This window comes from Aphis gossypii, chromosome X (assembly GCF_020184175.1).
Source record: "Aphis gossypii isolate Hap1 chromosome X, ASM2018417v2, whole genome shotgun sequence".
In the NCBI taxonomy this organism is placed as follows: Eukaryota; Metazoa; Arthropoda; class Insecta; order Hemiptera; family Aphididae; genus Aphis; species Aphis gossypii.
In genome coordinates, this window is record NC_065533.1 from 4,317,030 (window position 1) to 4,341,823 (window position 24,794).

Here is a 24,794-nt window from a genome sequence, read left to right on the forward strand (position 1 = left end):
TTTAAATAACAGATTATCAGCATCTATTCAGTTTGCTTCTAACAAATTCATATTCACTATTCTTTTAAATTTAAATAATCATTAAACACGTATGATTAACTCAAATATTTATTTCATTAAACAATTAAATGGAGAATGTAGTATATTAGTTCTAATAACCAGCATTGGCTGTAAATAACTGTCAGACGTTTAAAGACGAGATTTCCTAAAAACAAACAGCAAAATGACATAAATAATAATAAATTAACACTAGGTATTTAACATATTTTAAATCACTCACTGATGGGATTTCTTCAATGTTGAAAGCTATTTTAAAAGTAATCGAAAAAGTTTTGTTTTAAAGCAAGAGTTTTGAGTATGTTTAAGTCAACCACAAGTTATAACCATCCAGTTTTCTCGACAGCATTTTCTCACGTATTTATTTCGACACCCTAGTTTATCACAAAAACATAGAAACTTTCTTTTTTGGTGATATAGCGTGTGAATTTTTTAAGGCGTTAATGTGTATAAAAAAACGTATGTGAAATCAATTGTCTACAGATGAAATAAAATTCGATATATTTATTTTAAAATTTAAAATTTTAAGAATCTATAAATTATATAAAAGATTACTCAAACTTTTTTTTTATTATTTATATCCATATACATTTTAAACCCTATAAGCTGTGTACAATTGTATTGAACATTAAATTGTGTCGTAAGGCAACTCACAGGGTGAGCAGTCCACTATATTTATATTTATATACCGATTTAAACATATTTTTAGTTGAATTTAAAAAATTTTATTTTTTATTAATTAACTTACTCCGGGAACTTATTTATTTCTTGAATGCTCGAACTTTTATTAATTAAATTTTAAATTATTAATAAATGTATAAGTTAGATTATAACCTCTCGTAATTTCTGAAATGTACCATTTTATTAGATAGGATGTCATTTTATATTAATATCAATCTTACTTAAATATTCTACAAATGCTGTCACTGTGTATGAAGATTCTAAAATATTGTATTATAACAAAATATTTTTTGAAACTCTTACTCATGTAACTTATTTTTCAGATAATAATAAACACTATATGTATTTTAAAATGATATAATTTTTTTTATTATTGTTGTAAAAAAATATTATATTGATGATTATACATCACGTAAGAGCTTTTGTAATACATTAAAAATCTTAGTTACAGTCATTTCTTGGTAAAAAATTTTAATAAAAAGTAGGTACAGATAGTACTGTAAAATAATTGTTACAACAAAATATTTATAATTAATTTATATTTTAAACCTTAATTATTCATTGAAAAATATTTTCGATAAATCCTATGATCTTCTTGTAATATTTAATTTTCGTAGTAAATTGTATGAATGTACACACTCTATGTATATGAGGAAGGGGTGGTGTACTTTAATTTTAATTCAGCAGAGAGTTACTCGATGGTTGAGTTATGGAGGCATTATAATAATATATCGTAGTCATGTAAAGCAACTATCTCACCAATTTTACTCTGGAATGTTTATCAAGTTTATTGTAAACTTTGTTTGATTAAATTCGGTTGCCATCGACCTACTCTCGGAAAAAAGTACTTGTGCATAAACTTGTAACACATTATCATAAACTATAAACTCGATGTCAAAACTGTTCAAACACTTAAAATGTTTTCTTTTTCAACGACACACACGGTTTTTGTACATTTTTCTTGAGTTTAATACATTATTAATAATAAGTAAAACGCCATTATTACTGGATGCTAGAGTACAGTGTAAATATTAAGTAATATTATACAGATAGAAGATTTTCCATAAACAATTATTAACTCTTTAACAAAATTCAAAAAGTTTAAAACGAAATTATGTTAGTAAATACAATTAAATTTTATTAAAATAATCTATAAATATATAGATCCTGCAATTATGTATATTTTAATGTCCTAAAATGTAGATTCATTTCCTGTGTACACAAATAACAAATAAACATATAATTATATAGTTACCTATTTAATGTAATTATTGAATTTTTAAGCCATGTGTGATTCTCAAAAGTTTAACGTGTCTATATTCATAATGGTGAATATAGGCTGATTACAATTTATCAACTCTAATTGTTTCTATGTATAAACAAACGCAATTTAGTATATTTATTATTAATATTGACAAAAAATATGATAAGAACTATAAAGTAATTTTACTCAATTTCAAACGGTATTTAATTAGGTAGATAACTATAATTATTTTATGTTAAAAATCTTAACTTGAAATTTCATAATTTTATGAACACTAGTCTCCATCACAATGACTATTCATACTCTCCAAATACAACAGACATTTTTTCACGGATCATTTTTCAGATATTCTTAGTATATAATAGTTTGATAACTTCATCAAAACACCTATCAAATATTTTGCCCTAGTAACGATAAAAACCAGACGTGACTTATAAATTTTCCACAACGTCACGAAGAGTATTATATTTTAGTGATCTTTAGACTGTTCGTGCTATTGAACCAAAACGGGTTTAGTTGATACCAACCCATATTTTGTTGGAAATATCTTGCGTCATTTTTTCGATGTTCAGATCATGAATATTATACACACAAATATTAGTTTCCATCGTGTGTGTTATGTTTGTTATTTGGTTAACAATATTCATCTGAAATAACTTAACCTAATTATACGATAATAACCATAATAATATCCATCTGATGGACGATACTTCACTGAGTTTGGGAAATGTTGCAGCTTAACAAATACATAATAATATAAAACTGCAGAGGTTTAGCTGATATTTAATTACGTCAGATTGAGTGTAAACAATATAATAACAGTAATGATATCAAGTACTGTGTATTTAAAGTTTTTAAAAAAACCCATCTTCTAAAAAAGTGTTAAATAGCTTTAGCTACCAAATAAAAACGTTTTATAAAAGAGTTACCTAAAAAAAAAACCACATATACGTTCTATCGTTTCCGCTATTTACCGTAAACGCAATATTGTACTTACAGACCAGACAACTGATTCAATTTTATCAATAAGGCATTCAATCTTTGAAGTGTGGAAATAGTATTATATAGAAGCTAAAATTTATATTTATAGAATTTAAAACCTGTTACTGTTTTTTTTTTTACGTTTATCCTTATGAAAAATTTATGAAAAATAATATTTTGACATTTAAATGTTTATTACTTTTTTAATCATTCAGTATAATTTATTGACTTATATTGTAAATATTTCCTAATGTTTGTATCATATAAAACTTTAATTATATTTATTATAATAATTAATATTATTTTTCGTTTAAATATAAAAATTTTTATTAGAAATAAATACTGTTGACAGCATTTTTAACTAAAATTAATAGTTTTAATTTCATTTTATTAAACGTGTGATCACTAATAAAAATTATTTGGCTATTTTTTTATACATAAATTTGACTTTTTTATTTCATCAAAACTAGTATTAATTGTTATTATTTGTTAAATGTTGAGGTAAATAGGCAGTTACATCTTGATTTATTAAGTAGATTGTATTAGTATCACCACCCATCGGTTATCCCTGTCTATTACAATATTTCACGTTAACTACAACTGAAAATTTAAAAAAAAGAAAGATTATTTTTGTATATTTCAAAAAATAATGTGTACACTGTACATCGTCATGTTGTATATATTATTACAAATTAACTAAGCTCAATAATATATATATATATTTTTTTTTTTTTTTAATTCAAGATGAAGCACGCATATTGGGTTGAACATTGGGTCACACTAGACGTATATTTCACGCTGTACTATGCGTTCCGTGTAATCTTCGTACACACTGGCCCATGCATATCTCTCGTCGTATTAAATCTTCTACTGTTCAGGTAAGTGATTTAAAATATATTAATATAACAATCAATCCAAGTGTTTGTAATGGGTTTATCCTAAACCTAACCTTGCATTATTATTATATTTTTAATATAACAATATATACCAGACGATTAACGCTATACCTATGTTACCCGAGAGCATTAGCTCGTAATAAAACCAAAAGTAAAAAAAACAGAACCGTGACCTATGTACGTTTTAAAATTTCAAAGAAACGATTTTTAGTCATTAAAAGGATCTCGTTTTTAATTATTAATTTTCTAAAAGACTTAAATAATAATTTAGCTTAGATAGTGTAAATATAAAAATTTCAGAAACCAAATAGGTGATTAAATTGCATTAATTTTTAATTTGTTTTTGTTTGTTTGTTTTTATAGCTGTAATGACTAATGAATAATGATAATGTTTTTTAACATAAAATGTAAATACTTTAAACGGAATTTAGTCTGTTATCTTAATAATTAAGTAGGTACCTACAAAAATTGGTAATTACATTTTTTTTTTTAAGTAAAAATAATATATAATTTTGTAAATTCATAATGATGAGTAAGTAATAAAATATACAACCTATGAACTCTATGTACTATAAATAGATTATCTAGCACATTTAATATTTTTACGTCATTACGAATTAATTTTCTTCCATTCATCTACATAATAAAATTTAATTTACCTTTGTAATTTAAATTAGAATTTAATGTAGATTTGATTTCTATTTATTCATCATAGAAAAAACCTTTGAACGTCAATAGTCAATACCTACCTAATATATTTTTTCCACACATTTAAATATTTTTAAATTGTTGAAGTACAACAACTAACACATTTTTATATTATATGAAAACTTAGTTCTTTTGTTTACAAGTTATGTCTAGGTAGATTCATAAAAACGAAATCGGGTAAAGTTAATGTTCAAATAAATTTAAAATATCATTAATCTACTAAAATAAAAAAACGTATTTACTTCTCCTTCATGAATATACAAACCCAGCTTTCAAGTACATTAAAAATAAAACACTATAAACCTAATACAATAATTTTAATAGACTTCATAATAATTTTAATTTTCTCATTGATAATATTTCCTCTTCACACTGACCACTGACTGAATCCTGTATAATGCATTTAAAAAATAATTGTATAGATATATGTATAGCGTTAGGTATTTAAAAAAAACTATCAGTAAACATATATATATAAATACTAATAAATTCAATAACAAATCAAGAAGATTACAAACAGGAGTGGTTATTCATCAAATCCATTTTTAAAAATTACTTATAAGTTATTTTGCACAGACTAGAGGTGATAGAAATACTATTTGTATATGCATTTCCCCATTTTAGGTAAATTAAATTACATTAACCCAATAAAATAATATTTCTAATTTCTAGAATTATGTTTTATCAACGTGATAAAAAATATTTCATTCTGCATTAAAATGTCATACTTTGTTGTGTGTTGTTTGATGTATTTTTGTTATGTAGGTATAATTAACCAACCAATTTTTTTAACTTAATCTATATATTTATTCATTATATCTACTAAGCAGGATGTAATCTAGAACTTCTATAATATATTTTGCGTATGTTTATTTTTTCTATAGTTTTATTATCAAATATGTATAGCTCTCAAACTATATTTTAAATCAAAATTATATTTATACATGCATACGTTTAAAATATTTTCACTATTCTAGAACTAAAACTTATACTTAAAGATAAATAAAAATATATATTTTAGCTTCACATTCAATATGTTAACATGTTAACATTTTTAAATATGTGAAAGAAATATCAAGTACCTAATTATTTTTATAAAATAAGTAGGTGAGACCAAAGTTTTTTATGTAAGCAAGTTATAAATTTGGACATGTTGTAAAACAGCAATTAGTTATTCTTTTAATATACATTCTTAATACATTTTTAAAGATATTTAACATATATTCAAGATGAAGTCTTAAAATTTATGTATAATCTTATATTGAGTCAAATACTGGTAAATAAAATACTAAGGAAGATTGGAAGATTGAACACGATCAAATGGTTTAGTTAAGTACTTTTTAAACTTTTATTTTATTTAGAATTTTAGATGTATTAATTTAAGTTATGAACATTTTCTTATGGATTTTTCAAGTGTCTCGTTTAGGTATGAATAGAATATGATAAATATTATTGTTTTAAAAAATCAACAATTCACTACAATATTTTATGCCTAGATCATCATATAATGAAAATAATTGGATGAGTACATTTAAATATTAGGTACATATATTTTTTTGTACGAAAAATAAGCTTATTAAGTGGAACAGTAGATATAGTAAATATTTATAGTTTTATCGTTATTCGTAATTGTTTAAATAGGATTTGAGACATTTTTATTTTTATTTATCTAAAATCTAAACACTAAATACTTAGGTATTTAAATATTTAATATTATTTTACCAGTATACATTTAGTAAATAATAGTTATTTATTCTGACTTTGAAATTGTTATGTATACTACAATACTATATTATTATACAGATTTGTTTGAGAATCGTATTTTTGAATAGTTCAGATTTAAAAAATGCAGTAAGTTATACAATCTTAAATTAAAAATTTTTTGTGACATAATTTATGTGTTATTTTATCAAATTATTGTATCAATTAAAAAAAAAATACCAAGGCAATAGTTTTAACTGTATGCCCGTAACTGATCTTAAATATGCCGCAAAATTATTGATAATATAAGTCATTATTCATACATATTACAATATGTAAGGTGTTTCAGGATTTTATAAAACACCCTAGGGTGCCGTGAAGAAAAAAGATTGAAAACCACTGCCTTACAGAATAGTTAATACTATCGGGACTAGTCATATATCATATATATATATATATTATATACATTAATAACAACCCATAGCTAATGGTACATTTTTAAAAGGGTGATGGGACAATCGCTTCTCTAACTTTAATCATATTATTGTGTATGCTAATTACTAAGTACCAAACACTTGTTTTTCACCATGGCAGTATAGATAATAATCTATCTATATCAATAATTATTACATTGTAACAATTTTATTCATTAATAAAATATTAATTATACTTACCTGCCGTCATCATAATTTGAACTTTTATTGTGATATGTTTATTACTCGTAATTACGAAACTATGATTATGACTATAATTTTTTTTTTCAAAAAAAGTTCACAAAATATAATAGAATTTATTTAATGTTATTTTGTACCAAAAAGATTATGAACAATACCTATGGTTAAAGGTTTTTTTCTTATGTTAAGAACACTTATTTCAACCCTTTCTAAAAAAAAAAGATTCAAACTGAAAATCATTCTTCAATAAAGTACGCTTAAATATGCCAAAAATAATAATAAATCTACTACTGAAATTTATTCGATCATAATTCTGAATAATTATATTTTAGAAAATCATGATATAATAATACCTATTGAGTTAAATAAAATAAAAACATCCCAATACCCTCCAACAATAACAATTTTATAAGTAATAGTTGTGTTGAGAGTCTGTTTTTTATATTTTTATTGAATTAAAATTATAAACAGTTGCAAAAGTATTATAAATTATTCACTATAATATATTTTATTTATATAAACATAAAGACTTTCAGTGGAATATGATTGATTTTGACATGGTTTAAAGTTTTTATAGAAAAAAAGTTAAGTCAATATAGATTTTTTTTTAAGTTATATTCATTTTGTTGAAAAGAATTGAAAACAATTTTAATACATATGAGAACATACTAACTTTGAAACAAAATTCAATTAGGTACCTACTTAACTATGTACAACTGACGTCTGACACAAATAACTCTACGTCAAAATTACGTAGATATTTACATTAAAATAAAATCAGAGATTTTCCAATTATTATTTATATAATTTTAAACGTAATTCTCTTTTACAGAAACTACTAACAAGAACTGTTCGTAATAGTGAAAAGTAAAAATATAATTAAATATATTTAATAAATTAATAATATTATAAATCTAAAATGATTATGATTATTAAAACAATATGATAATAAACAAAAACATTTCATTGTTGAATATCATAATATATAATACATAATATTCCTATAATATTTTTACCAAAAATATTATTATATAAAATTGAACGTTAAAATAAAAGAAGTAAACTCATTTAATTTTGATTATCTTGATTAATGTTCTTGTAACTTATAGTATTATTAAATTTAAAAACAATAAAAAAGTTTGCATTAAAATATTTATTCGATAGAACTTGAATAACATTTTTTTTAAACTATACTTGTAGGTAATTTGTTCTTATTTCATAAAAAAAAATTTTGATCATCAGTGATTTTTCATTATTATTTTAAAAAAACCAATAATAATAAATTATCTTTTTGTAGAATATTCCACTTTGTAATTTTTTAACACATTACATAAAACAGTACTTTTTTCTATCCAAAAATATTTTCATAGAAAAAGATAATTATTATAAAAAAAAATTAAAAACAATATATTTAATGAATTCCTTACACTTCTCTTTAAATTGACATTTATAATTATCATTTTTAATATGATTGTAACTTTATATAATACTTCTGTCAATATAAATAGTATATTTTATGAGTTATGGATGTTATTTTTCATTTGTCAATAAACATAAACTGCAGATATATTATACAGGCAATATAAATTAGAAATATACATAAACACTATACTAACTGATTATAAACCGTACATAGAATTTTGTTTTTAATACGATTATAATCTCTTTCTAATTTAATGTAATAACACACATCTATAATACCAAACCACCTGTGGTAAACCTTTAATAGTAGTCTCTCAATTTAGAATACATTTTATTTTTTTATTTATATTTTAAAACAATAATTAATTTTATAATTTAACACTCAACAAAAAGTAAAAAAAAAAAAACGCTTTTATTTCTTTAAATGTTCTCTTGGTTTCTATAAATATACATATAAATTTTCATTATTTTTATAATTTGAATAATAAGTTGTTAATTAAGTCAAACATTTTAATTTAATATTAATTATTTTTTCATAGAAAGTAGTAGTTAGTAAAGTTAATTTACCTGTTAAGTAACCTTGTTGTTATATTGTTTTCCTATTTTTTTAAAACTCATAAAATGTATTTATGAAAAATAATAATTATCAATCAACCTTTATGCTATTTTAATTTTAAAATATTCTAATATAAGTAATAAGTAATAACGATAAGGTACATCTTCTGTAATAATCTATCACGCAATAATGCTGTTTATCATTACTGTTTCAGAGCTATGAGAGATGCGCAATTAAAAAGAGACAAATTATTCAAAGAGAACAGAAAGAACGAATGCAAACGTCTAAGAGATTCTAATTGCACAACATTGATGCTCATTGTCGTTGTGACGGTTTTCTTAATGACTGAAATTCCATTGGCTGTAGTGACGGTGAGTAAATTTACATAATGACTTTTAAGGTTCAAACATTTTTAATTATTTGTCAGACACATTTTATTGAAAATTGACGGTAATGTATTAAAATAATAATTTCAACATTAAACAAAAAGGTTTTACTGATTTGATTTCACATTTGAAATGTATAATAATATGTATATTATATCCTAACCCATCACACATACTATTTTTTTCAAACATAATATTATTAATAAATGTAGGTTTAGTGGTTTGTAAAAGGAATAAGTTCATTAGAATAAATTAAATATAAATATATAGTTAATATAATAGATAACTTATTGAAAAAATTGAATATAAATATAATTACAATTTTATTATAACTAATTTAAATTGTATGATATATTTTAAATATAATTTATTTGAATAATATTTTCCAAAACTGTTTCTTTTTTCACGATCCATCGCTCAACAAAATGTATTTGAGTTTATAGTGATTTTATTTTGACATTCAACATTGATTTTATTTTTACAATAATAATTGGATACACTTGAGTTTCATAATCATAACATTTTTTGATATATTCAATGTTCTGAGGTAAAAAATAAACTGAAATCAAAGGTAAAAGCTATCCAAAATTCAACATGTTCAATTTTCGAATCAAATAATAAGGACTAGAGTCGAGTACTGTTTCAATTATATGAAAAAAATATATATGCAAACAGAAATTTGCAGAGATCTTTATTATTTTATTTCTTAAATATTTTCACAACATTTTATTATTATTTTCGAATTTATATAGATTTATATTATTATTATTTGTCTTACTATTATTATTAATTTAAAATAAAAAAATGTCCTGCTTATGTTTAATTACTAGGTACTTAATCTATGATAATGTTAAAAATATATTATTTTTCGCTGTCAAAACATTATTACAGACTTTATCGTTTTAAGTTAAATCTTAAACATTGCCTAGATGTGTATTTCTATATTTGAGTTGTCTGCCTCGATGATATTTAAATAGAAATTCTCCTATTTAAATTTTAAAACTATACATTAGTTTCATCGCTCTTATTTATCAGCATCTAAAGCAGACAGAATATCAAAAACATATAGACAATCCATAATTAATTAATTATCCACATAAATACACTTATACAATATGTATACACTACACTTATATTTTAAATATACTAATAACTTTAAAAATTATGGGTAAATAGGTACATGTACTTTAAATTTACTTCCAACAACAAGTCATAAAATTATGTTGATTTCTACAGTTATATAAAAGTACATATTATTATAGAATTGTAAATTTTCAAATTAATTATAGTAATTTTTGAAAGGATCTTTTAAAAGTGTTTTTGAATTAATAACTGTAATATTCTTAATATTTTTGTGTCAATAAAATGCCAAACATTGCATTATATTAAAACACATTAATCTTTAAAAAACCACTAAGCCAAGTTTTAAAACTTAAGCCCTCTAGACAATCATATTTACAGTAGGTACAATTACGTATTAAGACCCCAATTAGTATTATCACTTAAAAATAAAAATGAATTAATTACATTTATTTTAATTTCTAATTTATTTATTTATGACTGTGTTCTAGTGTTACCATAACTTGTAATAGGTACTTCTAAAATCATCAGTCTAGTGTGTAGGGTAATTAATATTAGTGAGTTCCGTTTTATATTTTGAGCTAAGATATGAATGTATTGGTTTTACATCGATATGTGTGTGTAATTTGAATGCGATTTGGATGAGTGCAAATGCTTCTACATTCAACTTGAGTGGTTGTTTCTGCCGTTTCTGGTATCAAATTCAATACTTAAGAAAACCTTCACAGTATTTTTCAAAATAATTGAAACAAAAACAAACAATTACGGGAATATTTTAAACTAAAAATCAGTTTTTGACATTTTTAAAACCGTTTTAAATTCAAATTTTTACTAAGAGGTGAAGATATTTTACAAATGAGTTTGTTTTAATTGATCCAATTTTCGAATTTTATAGTTAAATTTAAAAAATATATACTAACGAGGTTCCTCATAAATTATAAGTTAATATCACAATTAAAAATACAATAATTGCATAGTTTTTGACCTTCAAAGTTTAAACTTTGAAAAAATCGGATATTAAAAAGACAAATAATTATCTTTTTTCCATTTATTGAGTTAAACTATTTTGTTGCAATTCACAAGCATTAATCATAGAGACTTGTAACTTTTTACCAATACCTACATATAATTATTATTTAGACAATTATATTTTCAAAATATTTAAACTAATTTTAAACTACTAACTTATGTACACCATGCTATAGTAAGTTGTCATTCACATAAGTTAACAATAAAATATAATAATATAATATACGATATTTTTGCAAAAAATAGTTCGACCAATTGAACTAAAAATAGTATATAGACAATTCAATTACAAATAGCGATAAAAATAAATTCGTGAAAACACAAGAAAAAATTTTACTATTATTTTCCATTTGCAAGTAATGCAAATTGTATTATAAAAATATATTGATCTTTCTTTTCATTGGCTTGTTGGTAATATAATACTTATCAACCTACCTATATTCATTTTTGGAAGTTACAAATATAGTTTACTCATCACTAAAATACATAAATAATCCATTAGTCGAATAGGTTACCTATATGGTTACAAAATTTTACATAAAAAGCTATAATAATTTTTACATATTGACATGAATTTATTGTATTTTATTCTATATATTAACCAAATAATATTCAAAATTATTGATTTATCTTAAAAAAAAAACCAAATAAGTACCTACAAATTAAATTAAAATACACAAATTATCTAGCTATTATATAATTCAACAACTAGTTAACATATATTAACAAAGTAATGTATTTTTTTTTTATTTAAATAACGTTTAAGAATATGATTTGATATAGGTAAATACATAAAAAATACTTATTTCATCTAAAATAATTATTCTTAATCACATAAATTACATTTTTGTACCTATGTGGCTATGTCATATTTTAACTAAACACAAACATTAAAAAAAGAACCCACCACAGTTTATTTGTATTATTATAATGTAAAAGTTAATCTTATGGAATAAAATATATATATTTATAGAAAAATTGACCAAATTGTAACATAAATGAAAAGAAAAAATTCTTTCTGAAACACAAAAATATATATGTAGGTATATATATATATTTAATTTTTTTATTATTTATATAAATGTAAGCTTTCATATAATATGTTATCGTACACCAGATTTATTTATAATTTGAACTTGTCAATTTTTACGATACAAGTTAATTGATTACCTTAAATATTATGTATTTATACCTTATATAAAGTTCGTTAATTTTCAAAATAAAATTTTGTATTATTTACACTCGAAAAATAATTTAATAATTTATTATAAAATCTCATATTATTTTATGTACTTACTAATGCATCATATTGTCCTTGTTACAAGACAATATACAATGTATCAACTATAAATAGGAATCAATTTACTATTTTATAATGATATGGGTATCAAGTATCAAATAGGTATCAAATATCTAAGTAAATACCTACTACATTCGCCTTTACGCAACATATTTTTATTTTATTTTGTATAACTATCATTGATTTATTTATTCTCCAAGTACCATAGTCAAATTATTCGGTTTAATCTGGTTTCAATAACGTTTAATACATCATATTATTTCATAATTCGATACAATTTCGTTCACCTATGGCAATAATAACAATTTTTTTTTTTTTAATATAATATTATTATTGTATGATCCTTACTATTAATTTTACGTATATTAGGTGTACCATTTTAGTAGAAATTTTAAACCACATCATTCTAAGATAATAATAATAATATACGAGTATATGTTAAAAATAATAATGATAACGTCATATAAATATATATTTATCAGTCATCAAAATTTGAAGTTTTAATTTTAATTTAAAAAACAATTCATTTTGTAAGCAAAACAAAAATACGTTATATATATATTTATTTAAATTGTATTGGCCGACCAATACTGTTTATTACCCATTTATAATTATTTATCAATTAAGTTGTACAATTATTACTATCTGAAGACAAAATAATACAATAAATTCATAATAAGTATAATCAAATATGTTTAAACATATTTTGCAATTATCATCAATTAATAATCAATAAACCAACTCAAAATAAATTATAGATATCTACAGATATTTTACTAAAGCAATTTAGCCATAAAATAAACATCTGTATTAAATCAAATATATTATATTATTATATTATCAAAAATAATACAATATTATATCATTTGAAATCAATATTGTTCTTCTACCTATGTTCTTTTAGAAATTGTGTACTTGGGCACGTTTGAGACGTCCTAACACAATAATACTGTTATTAAAGGTATAAAAAGAGGAAAAAATACATACCATCGATTATAGCTATATCAGGCTAAAATTATTATAAACTTTTAGAAAATCTACGTATAACTCGATATTTCTATAGACAATTTTAAACTTTTAAAATAGTTAGTGTTCTGATTTAATAATATTCCATGGATGTAAAAACTTATTTTTTGATGATCTTAATCTTCTGCCAATACAATTTCATATTGAACTCTAGTTTAGACCGATATTTTTATTGCATTATTTGTAAACTACAAATGTATAAAAACACGTGAATTCAAATAATATATTATTAGCTGCAAACTGAATTAAAATGAATATTAGTTAAATTAATAAATTTTATTAAAATAATAGAAGAACATATATTTAAATCAATAATGATTGAATTTATTTTGTTTTATATTTTGATTTTGATTTTTTTTAGTATTTTATTTGCTTGAATTTAAAAAACAGAATGTGTATAATTGTGATTAAATAGGTACAAAGAAACTTTTTAAAATTTATTTGTTTTAAAAAAAAAAAAAAATGTATTTTCATTCATATCGCTAGATATTATGATAGGTACTGTGCATATATCTTTATAATTAATATCTATATTTGATAGTTAAAAGTGGACTGTATTTTATTTTAATTTGACAAAAGTATTTTATCTAGAGGTGATGTATAGGTAGGCGATAGTACAATATGCTCGAATAATAACTATGTCAAAGAGAAACTGACTAAAACATTGTTATTAAAACTGATAGCCGCATGTAAAATGTTATCACGGATCATGATTATTGGTAATTAGTATTTATTACAAACAGAGATGTATTTATCTACTTAACAATATATTTATATTTGTGTTATATAAGAACTAAATAATTATATTACAGACCGCATTTTAAACATGGTATTTTTATTTTTTTGATAAATACTCTTGTCTTTTTTTTGTGTGTCATATATTAAACGAGAACAAAAATTAAAGTACGAAAATCAAGGTAGAATAGTCAAAATAAATACTGAAAACTTCTCGAACAGTTGTTTATCGAGTACATAATTAATCGTATAATTATATACGGAGTATTTGAGATTTTTATAAAATTACATATTGCGTGGATTTGAATTTAAAATTATAAAGAGAATAATATTGTTCAGACAGCATCTATTAAAATACAATAAATATAAATTACAATTTATTATTCATATAACAAGTAAACTTATTGAAATTACATGAAAAAAATATCATACCATCTCTTAATATTAAATAATTTAACTGTATACATTTCTCGTCATAATCATTATGTAAATCAAATTTTTGTTCAATCTTTAAAAATTTATTGAGTAAAAATAAAATGAAACTAAACATATTATTACAATTTTTTCAAAGTATTTTTCGTTTTTGTAATCGAATACTTTCCGGTTTGTTATTAGCACTACTGAAAAAAGTACCTTCTTCCGGTAAACGTCACTTATAATACTGAAAGTTTATAAATGCATATTCTATCTTTCTCCAAGTATAATATCAAAAATGTTAAGTTTAGCATATTATATCAAAACTTTTTAAATTTAATCTAAGAGTCTTTTCAAAAGATTGATTCAAACTAGAAAATGGTTTTTAAACTAAATATTATAATAATAAAAACAACCGGATGAGATGAAAATTGAGCGTGTTTGGCATTTCGTTTTACTCATCTTGGCGTGAGAAATTTTTAGTGGTTGTAATAAGTATAAATAATAAAAAACTATATATTAAAAATCAATAAAATAATAACGCAAATTTCTATTAAAAAATTATCATTGAATCCATAAATTTAAAAGTTAAGAGTCTTAATAACGGTAAAACTATTTTTACAACCATTTAACATTTTATTGAATATACTAAACACTAAATAATGAACAATGCTAAATATTATGCCTTATAACTCTATTAATTACAGTTTTTGAAAACATCTTATTACTATATTTATTTGAATATAAATTCATATTTGTTTCAAATACAATAATAATTCTAGTCAACTTTCAAGTACCAGCCTATTAAGTATACTTTTCAATCATATACACCTATATCATATATTCAATCATATACCTATATCAATATATATATATTCCTTCCGTTAGTTATTTTTCTGACTAAACCCTTTTCTGATTCTTCATAAATCGTATTTTTTAAAGTTTCATACTTAGTGAGAACTCAATCATGGTTCTTGTTTTATTTATTATACCTAAGGGTATTTTTTTAATATATTAAAACTATTTCGTTCTTACAATTATAATTGACCAAAATCCCATGAGATTCAATGATAATCTATAGATTCTAAATATGACTAAAACCGCAATCTAAATTCTACACTGATAGAATTGATTTAAACATAAATACGTGCCATCAGATATATATAACAAGTCTTAATAATATTATTTCCCGAATACAATACATAGTGTTTTCAAGATTGGTGAGAGTGAAAATGGATTTTCGCAATCTGTCGAAATTTCCAATACATGTTCCACCATTTAAATCAATATTAAAATAACATTATGACTATACCGTAATATTATAGCTAGGGTTTATAATATATTTTATAATATAATATGATATCGTTTAATTTTGTGTTCTATAGGTGCTTCACATAATATCAAGCAGTATCAAAGAAATACTTGACTATTCGGTAGCCAATCTGTTGGTGTTGTTCACCAATTTCTTCATAATCGTCAGCTATCCGATCAACTTCGCCATTTATTGCGGAATGTCCAGGCAGTTCCGGGAAACGTTCAAAGAGCTATTCATCAGAGGCTCGGTGCAGATAAACCGTAAACATGGGGCCGGCGGCAGCTCCCGTTACTCATTAGTCAACGGACCCAGGACATGTACCAACGAATCGCTTTTGTAAATTCATTACTAACGCTTATATAATCTGTTATCGTGCGCATACGCATAATGAAATTTCACAACCTCTCGTCGGACAATTAATAGGTACTTATAACGATAACCAGCCAATATACGTACGTATCCATAAAAAAAACCAAAAAGCCACCAAATACCCACTTACAATTGTACATATTACCTATATTATACCATTGATGTAGAAGAAAATGGGGAGAAGACAAAAGTAATTTATCCGCACAATTCATAATAATAAAAGTTTTCAAAATCAAATAGTTAATACCTACTCACAAACCTTGTAACCAACCTTTTAGAACGTTCAAAAAACTTTCATTCACAGCACTATAGATAGAAATTAAATGTTGATAACGTTTAAACGACCATTGCACTACAAGATGCGTACATTTTTTATTCAGTCTTTTTAATCATGTGTTTTATTTTGTATTAAAGTTTTTCCTAAATTAGGTTGATCACTTCGAAAACTGCACCTATAAAAATACTTTTTAATATTTAAATTAATTTTAAATTTGATTTCAGTTCATTAACTTTTTAAACGAGTACCTACTTATGTAATCAATTTAATTTTTAAGCTGATAATGCAATGACTACGTTTATTTTGTTTTATTTGAATAGCAATGTGTTAAATTAAATTTTATTATATCACAAATTCACAATATTAAATAAATTAAAAATAATCAAACACCGTGAAAAATCGTTGATTATTATTTTTTTTTCTAGTAAGATAAATTGTTGTACAGACCCTTTTCATATAAAATGTTTTTTTTTTTTAATTATCTTTATGGGATATTAACAATTGGCACAATGTAAGTTATTTGTCATTCGATTTTTTTATTTTTGTTGTTGTTCGAAGCGAGAACAGATGAAGGGATTATTACGTGCAATTAATTTTCCTTAAAGCAATCAATTTATGTCAAACAGCATTATTTATTTATTATTACTTCTTTTTTTTTTGTTTTTTTTTTTTTTTTTTGCTAGAACATAATATAGATTTCTAGGTATACCTATCTCATATTAATATGTTTACTGAAAAACATTTTTAACCACTTTAAATCAAATACAATTGTTTGATATTGTAATATTAAAGTTAATTAAATTTACAAAGTTTACTGTACACATTCAAATTTACTTTAAATAAATACTATTTATTTTAACAAATGTTTAGCCATCACAGGATAAGGGTGATTTTTATCTATCAATAACACGAATAACAATATATTATTAATGAAATACCTAGGAAAGCGTAATATTTGATTAAACAAAATCAAAGATTTTTATTCATTCGGTAAAAAGGATTGATGTGAAAAAGAGAATGGTAAATAGTAATGGCTTTAACCATATTATAATAAAATATTTAACTCAATCTACACTTTACTAAACACAAATGTACTATCATTTTATCATAGTTATAATTTCCACATATCTGTGGATACATTTTTATGGATTATTATTGATTTAAAAAAATTGTATTACTTATAATAATGGTGTTTAGGTTAATAATATTATGTTCATCGTTTACTTGTTCTATTATTGTGCTGTTTTACATTATTTTAAAAACTAATCAATCCTGGTACATAGAATATTTTGATTGGGTTTCTATAATCTTTTTCAATCACTTCTAATTTAATTATTTGTGATTTGTATATATAAATGCACCATTTAACTAAATTTATTTACTGGTCAAGAAACACCATAAAGTATCTTGTATGTAATGTAATTACTCATTATATTTAAAGCATCTAAAATTCTAAATCATAACACACATATTAAGAATAAAATAATATAGCCGTATACAAACTAAATAACAAACATTATACTAAATATTTAAGTATTTCTTCCTAAATATAGAATTGCCTACTCAACTACTAGTATTTTATTCAGGTAGTGTACATTGGTAATTTTTTTATTTTACAAACAATAATATCAATATAAAAATAGAATATTTTAGATTACTTTTCAATTATATAAATCAATTGTGTGGCCAAAAGGGTATAAATTACAATATATTTGCATACTCAATCGCTGAAATATTTAATTACACTATAATAAAATACTCATTTTAAAAATACCTAATAACGTTAATTAAGTATAGAAATGTAAAGAAATATGTATTTACAATTAACAATCTCACTTACATAAATTCCGAAATTCAACTAACAAACAATAAATTTATCGTTATATATATTATATAGATTTGTTGTTTCAAATTACATCTAATGATTCGATTATTTATTTTAATTGCAAAATATAATTTAAATTAGATTAATTAATATTAATTTGACATAAAAATCAATTATAGGCACGTTAAATAATTGTATACCTAACAAACATTTTTAAAAAATAGAATGAGATTTATCATAGTAAATAGGTATCTAAATTTTTTATTTACATTAAAATAAAAACTGTACTGTATTTATTAAAAAAAAAAAAATACAGATATATATATTCCTAATAAATAACAAAAGAAATATTTTAAAAATTTGCTATATTAAAATAAGTTCAGAAAAAATATGTGTGTTCCTACTTGTATGTATGTAATATAAACTGGTTGAATTACCTATGTTATATTTTTTGAGAATTTTCCTCTAAACTTAAATTCATACTCTTTTTTATTATTTTAGCTTTTATCGAAGTTGTTTTTGTCTGAAAAATGTTAGAACCAAAAAACTATCTTTATTACAGCATATAAGAACATATCTTCAACTTTTTGTAATACGCCATAAAAAATATTTTATTTTAACTGAAACCATTTCTTGATCATAAATTCACTCCTAAAAGTTTTTTTTTTTAAGCTGAACAATTTTAATTCAAATTTCATCACCCTAGTCAAATACACATTTGTAGAAATAAAAAAAAAATCAAAGATAATATTTTAATATAAAAAAACATACTTACTATTTTATGTCCATACTATAAATACTTTTTTTTTTATGTAAAAATATGATATACCTAATATATGTTTGGATAATTTTGTAAAATAATGTACATAACAAATATCAATCATATAACATATTAATTGATTTTCTATAAATGAATGGGTATTATTTTTAATACGTTTTTAGTCATTTGAAATGGTAATTAACAACTTTTTTAACGAAATGGGTTTAAAATGAAATATTTACACTAACACATATATTAAATATAAAGATATATTTAGTAAGAAAATATATTCTATCATAAAAAATTATTCAAGCTGAGAAAATATCCAAACAAATTCAACATTTAAGTAGGTATAATGTTAAAATTATTTTAACTACATCTATTAGTAAAAAGTATTTGATATTAGTATATTACCATGATAAGTATATAAGTACTACAAAAACAATTTTTAAGTAATTAATTGTTATATTTATAGTTCATTATTAAACAAGTATATTATTTGTCATAATTATATAACATAATATTTAGTTAAGTAGCCAGTTGATACTAATAAAATATATTATTTCATTGTATTGTCTATATTATTACATTTAAAATTACATTGCATGATTAATAAATAAAAGTTGTTCCATTACACTAAATGTCTAAATGTACATATTCTTATAAATAATATGCCAATTTAAAAAAAAACATACAACCCATGTTTTTAATCAAAACAATTACACATAATATACAATTTTATTAAATAAAGAAGTGTTAAAAATAACATTGTTGATATAAAATATTTTACCTTTACTTCACAAACAAATTATGAAAATTATTGTAGATAGTTATCTAAATTTACTAATTAATTTAATTTTGAAGCATCTCATTGGTCATAGTGCAATAAAAATACTGTGAATCTACTTAAATTTTGAAATTTTGGATATTTAATTGTGTAGTCTGACCGTTGTGCACAATGCAATTTAAACGATATATTTGTTTAACCGTATGATTCCGTACAACAGCTTAACAATACTATGTCTGGTCAGACTTGTCGAGTGGTTTAATATAAATTAAAGACGCCTATCACATAATATACATTATATACTATGGTCTATATTAAACACCAGATTTTTTATACACATGAATTATTCAACATAACAAAACTACGGGTTGTAATAATTATTCAGTGATGCAAAAAGTAGGCTCGGAGAATTTACATAACGCACAAGACATATATAATAACATTTCCTCTGGACAACTGTAACGGGAGAGGTTTATTTTTTTGTTCACATTTACTCAAACTACATAACAGTTTTGTAAGACTACTTTTGAAGTACGCAACATCAACAGTTTTTAGAGAAAGGTCGGTGAGAACTTTTTCATGCCCCAGGGCCGATCGATTCCGGGCCCGCTTTATTTACACTTATTTGGTTAGATATTTAAGTTTAATAATATCTATGTTTAAAACAAAAACATACTTAATATTTAATTTAAAATATTTAAATATATATATTTTTTTTTTTTATTGAAGAAAAAAATAAATAGAATACTAATTATTCAACAACAAACATTAAAAAAAGATTAGGTTTGGTTAGAGTGTTTTCCTTTTTGGCTTTTTCCACAGCAAATTCATCAAATTCATTGCTGACACCGTTCAAGTTGGTGGTATATTGGCTAACTCTTGTTCCCCCGCTAACATTCCTAAGCTTAATAGTCTGTCTTGACTCTTGACACATAGTCGCACGTAAACAATTTTCGACTCTTTTTAGTACTAAGAAAAAGCGTTGTATACTTATTACTATAAGAAAAATTGTGGAAATATCAGGATATTCACATTAAGATTAAGAAATAAATTTTCCAGATTTAAAGTTTTGATGGCATTCAGATAATACCAAGGTGAGAATGTCTTTTCCCAAAAATTAACTAAATATATCAATTTTAAACTTTGAAGTTTGTCTGTAAAATCAATGATCATACATGATCTAAATTTTGTCCTACATTTTTTTGTGTATCATTTTACCAGCGCAGTAGCTTTAACATGAATCTAGTCTATTGTCATTTCTTTACTCAGCAATAACACAAAAAACTTTCACTTAGAGAATGAACTTATTTGACCCTAACGATTTATCATATAATTGAAAAATCACACACACTATCTAATAACCTAAACCTTGGTTAACAAATAAAAATTGAGTACACCAATTAAAATAATATTTTTCTTTTTGTTTTACCTTTTTCCTAAACACTGAGATATATCTTAATTACAGTTTATTTGTTTATTTTATAATCTACGTGAAGTCAGTTACAGACATGTACTACTTTGTGAAATGACAGATGAACTATCTACAGAATAATTTTTGAATTTAATGGTATATAATATGATCAATGACAACTCTCACATTCACGTACATAATGATACATAAATATTAAATATATAATATATACGTCAACCCACGTTTGTAATCTCATTTTGGAAGACATAATGTTCTCTTAGACGCTGAACCATAAGTTATATTGCTATAATACAATATGTCTATATCTGTTTTCTTAAAAACTTTGAAATAAATTTAAAAGGTGCTTAATGATGATAAAACACTTTAGAACATAATAAAACAGTGAGCGCGACGAACTTTAAGCCAATAATGGACAGTATGAGTGAGCTAATAATTAAAAACATAACGATTCAATTAGAAATTGAAATGAATAATAAGACGTGTATTTTATGTTATTGTAGAAGTAATATTGCAAAATAAATCTTCTCATAAAGGCAGACATCTGAAATGGTTTCAATCGTTTACCACGTTATTACGTGACTATTGTTTGTGTCGACATTTTAATACAATAGTATTTTTGTTTCACCAGCTCTTTGAAAACGTCCCTCGGGTAAGCCCTTACCCCGATCCCCACCTAAGACCTTACTGTCATACAAGAATAATTTGTTCACATTAGTAATTCTGCGTCATATAATAAAAGGTCGAGCATTTAGTAAAATTAGTTTTAAATGTTTTTGAGTGTGTTCCAAATGTTTCCATGTCAATTGTTTAAATCAAATACTTCATACATATTTTTAGGAGAATTCACAATATTAAAGATAACATAATATTAAAAAATATTACATATCTAAACCATCTTAAACTAAATATGATAACTAGACGTTTAAAACATTTGAAAAAAAAACCCATTAATTTAGCTAAGAGATGATAATCAACATACTCGTAGTATAAATAAATTCAAAACACGTTCGTTATTTCTTCAACATTGTGGTATAATTACGTTTTTTTGATTTTAAAACATTTTAACTTCCTACTATATTAACACATGACATTTTTTATACATTTTATTAAATTCAAATTATGTTTATACTGTGACGCTGCACTTATAACTTAAGTAAAATAGATATCTACATTCTACACCTACTAAAAAAAAAATAAAACAATTCATTAAGAAACATCATACAATTTTGATAAAAACGTTACTTAATACTTACCTCCATATTTATTATTTTTGAATACTTATTATACATTATATTCGTCTAAAGTAGAAATTATTATATGTATTGATTAATTCATAATAATTAACGTTTGATACTCTACTAATATTATATTAGACAAATTATGATATCAAAATTGGATATTATAGTTGGGTCACTCTAACCTAATAATATTAAAATTATATTACATGTCTAAAAACTATAAATTAATAATACCACTGAGAAAACTAATTTAATATCTTTTGACATAAATTTAGCTTATTTTCAAAGAGGGATAATTTAGACCTCATTGATGCTGTAACAGACCCAAAAACTATTACTGCGTTTCTGCGAGCTGCATAAAATAATGACGATCGTAGAAATCAACAACTATGAAAATGATAAATATAATTTCATATTAACTATTAAATGTATATTAATTTATTATTAAATAACTGTCAAATTAAACTCGTATGAATAACATAACTTTCGTAAACAATTAAAGTATTATTTTTAAAAAATGTTGTGTAAGTACCTACTTACATTTTTACTATACCCATATAATATAGTTTAACTTGAAGATAAGATATTTATAAAACACATGTTTTCATGTAATTTCTATTTCATAAAATGTATAAGTTATAAATTATTATGGTATTAGATAGTATACGTAAATATTTGAATTTATATAATTTTAAGTCAAACCACTTTTAATGTTTAAGTCATAAATTAGCGTAAAAATTGTGTTATTTTAATACGTGAGTTACATACCTATTATTTAGTTCTCCAATCAAAGTTCAGTTTCAAAATTGAAATGTATACCCACTTATTTTCTGAAAACAGAAAATTAATTTATATATTATAATATAAAAGATATTTATAAAACAAAGTGTGTGAATTTAATTTAAATTGTTTTAAAACAAAGAAAATTGTAAAAAGTACATGTTCAATAACTTGGAATAATTATATTATTAACATGGTGAATGGTAATGCGTTTTTTGAATATAACTTATTCATTCATTAATTATTTAACCAAATTTATTTATAACCACTTTATTGGTATAAAAAAATATATTAACTTTCGATGATGATAATAATATTATACCTAATATTGTAAAAGAAAAAAAATCAAGTAAAATAATAATTTTACTACCCATAATAAATTAGGTACCTCCCTACATAGCGTCATAACCTATTAATTTATGAAATGTAATTTATTTAATTACACACAGATTCTAAAAATGTTTACACTCAAAAATTTTCATTTTTTCATTATTACAGTATAATAATGACGTGACACGTATTTTCTTGGAAATAGACAAAGACAAAATATAGTTAATGGTTCTCAAAACCTAGGAACTTACAACTTAACTTTAAACATTTAAAACAATTGTAATCTAAACATATTCAAATAATATATCTTTCTGTCTTTGTAATTCCGAATTTCAGATTACAACAATTTTTGTGTTGCAGAAATCATAATAATGTGTATTTGTGATTTTTATCTGAATAAAAGATTTATTCTGCTTACTGTTTAAACACACACCAAAAATATAATATGTAAATATGATAATTTAATAATGATACCTATGCAATTATCATGTAATAAATGGACGTTTTTTTTTTTTTTTAATAAACATTATTATCTATTGAAAATATTAAAAAATTGTAACTTGTAAGATACTAAATATTAACACATTTTTGACATACAACAAGTTTGAAAAACATTTTTTAAGTAAGTAGTTTCCTTGAGTACTTTTCTATAAAATATCTTTATGGTTTAGCTTATTATCTAGTTTAACATTATAATATTGAATGTATTTTCTTTTTAATACAATATAATATATTATAAGTACTTTAGACTATGTTGAATTTAAATTATTT

The 24,794-nt window shown here is 22.7% G+C and overlaps 1 protein-coding gene across 2 annotated transcripts in view; it reads left to right on the forward strand.

Annotated features, from left to right (window-relative positions):
• The window catches only part of LOC114126213 (sex peptide receptor), a 196,193-nt gene extending 177,301 nt beyond the window's left edge, over positions 1–18,892 (forward strand). For both annotated transcript variants that reach the window (XM_027990105.2, XM_050206344.1), the window contains 3 exons: positions 3,728–3,861; positions 9,155–9,311; positions 16,296–18,892. In XM_027990105.2, the coding sequence (XP_027845906.1) occupies positions 3,728–3,861; positions 9,155–9,311; positions 16,296–16,565 (561 nt within the window). In that variant the 3' untranslated portion in view covers positions 16,566–18,892. The remainder of the gene's footprint in view (positions 1–3,727; positions 3,862–9,154; positions 9,312–16,295) is intronic.
• Positions 18,893–24,794: the final 5,902 nt, after the last annotated feature.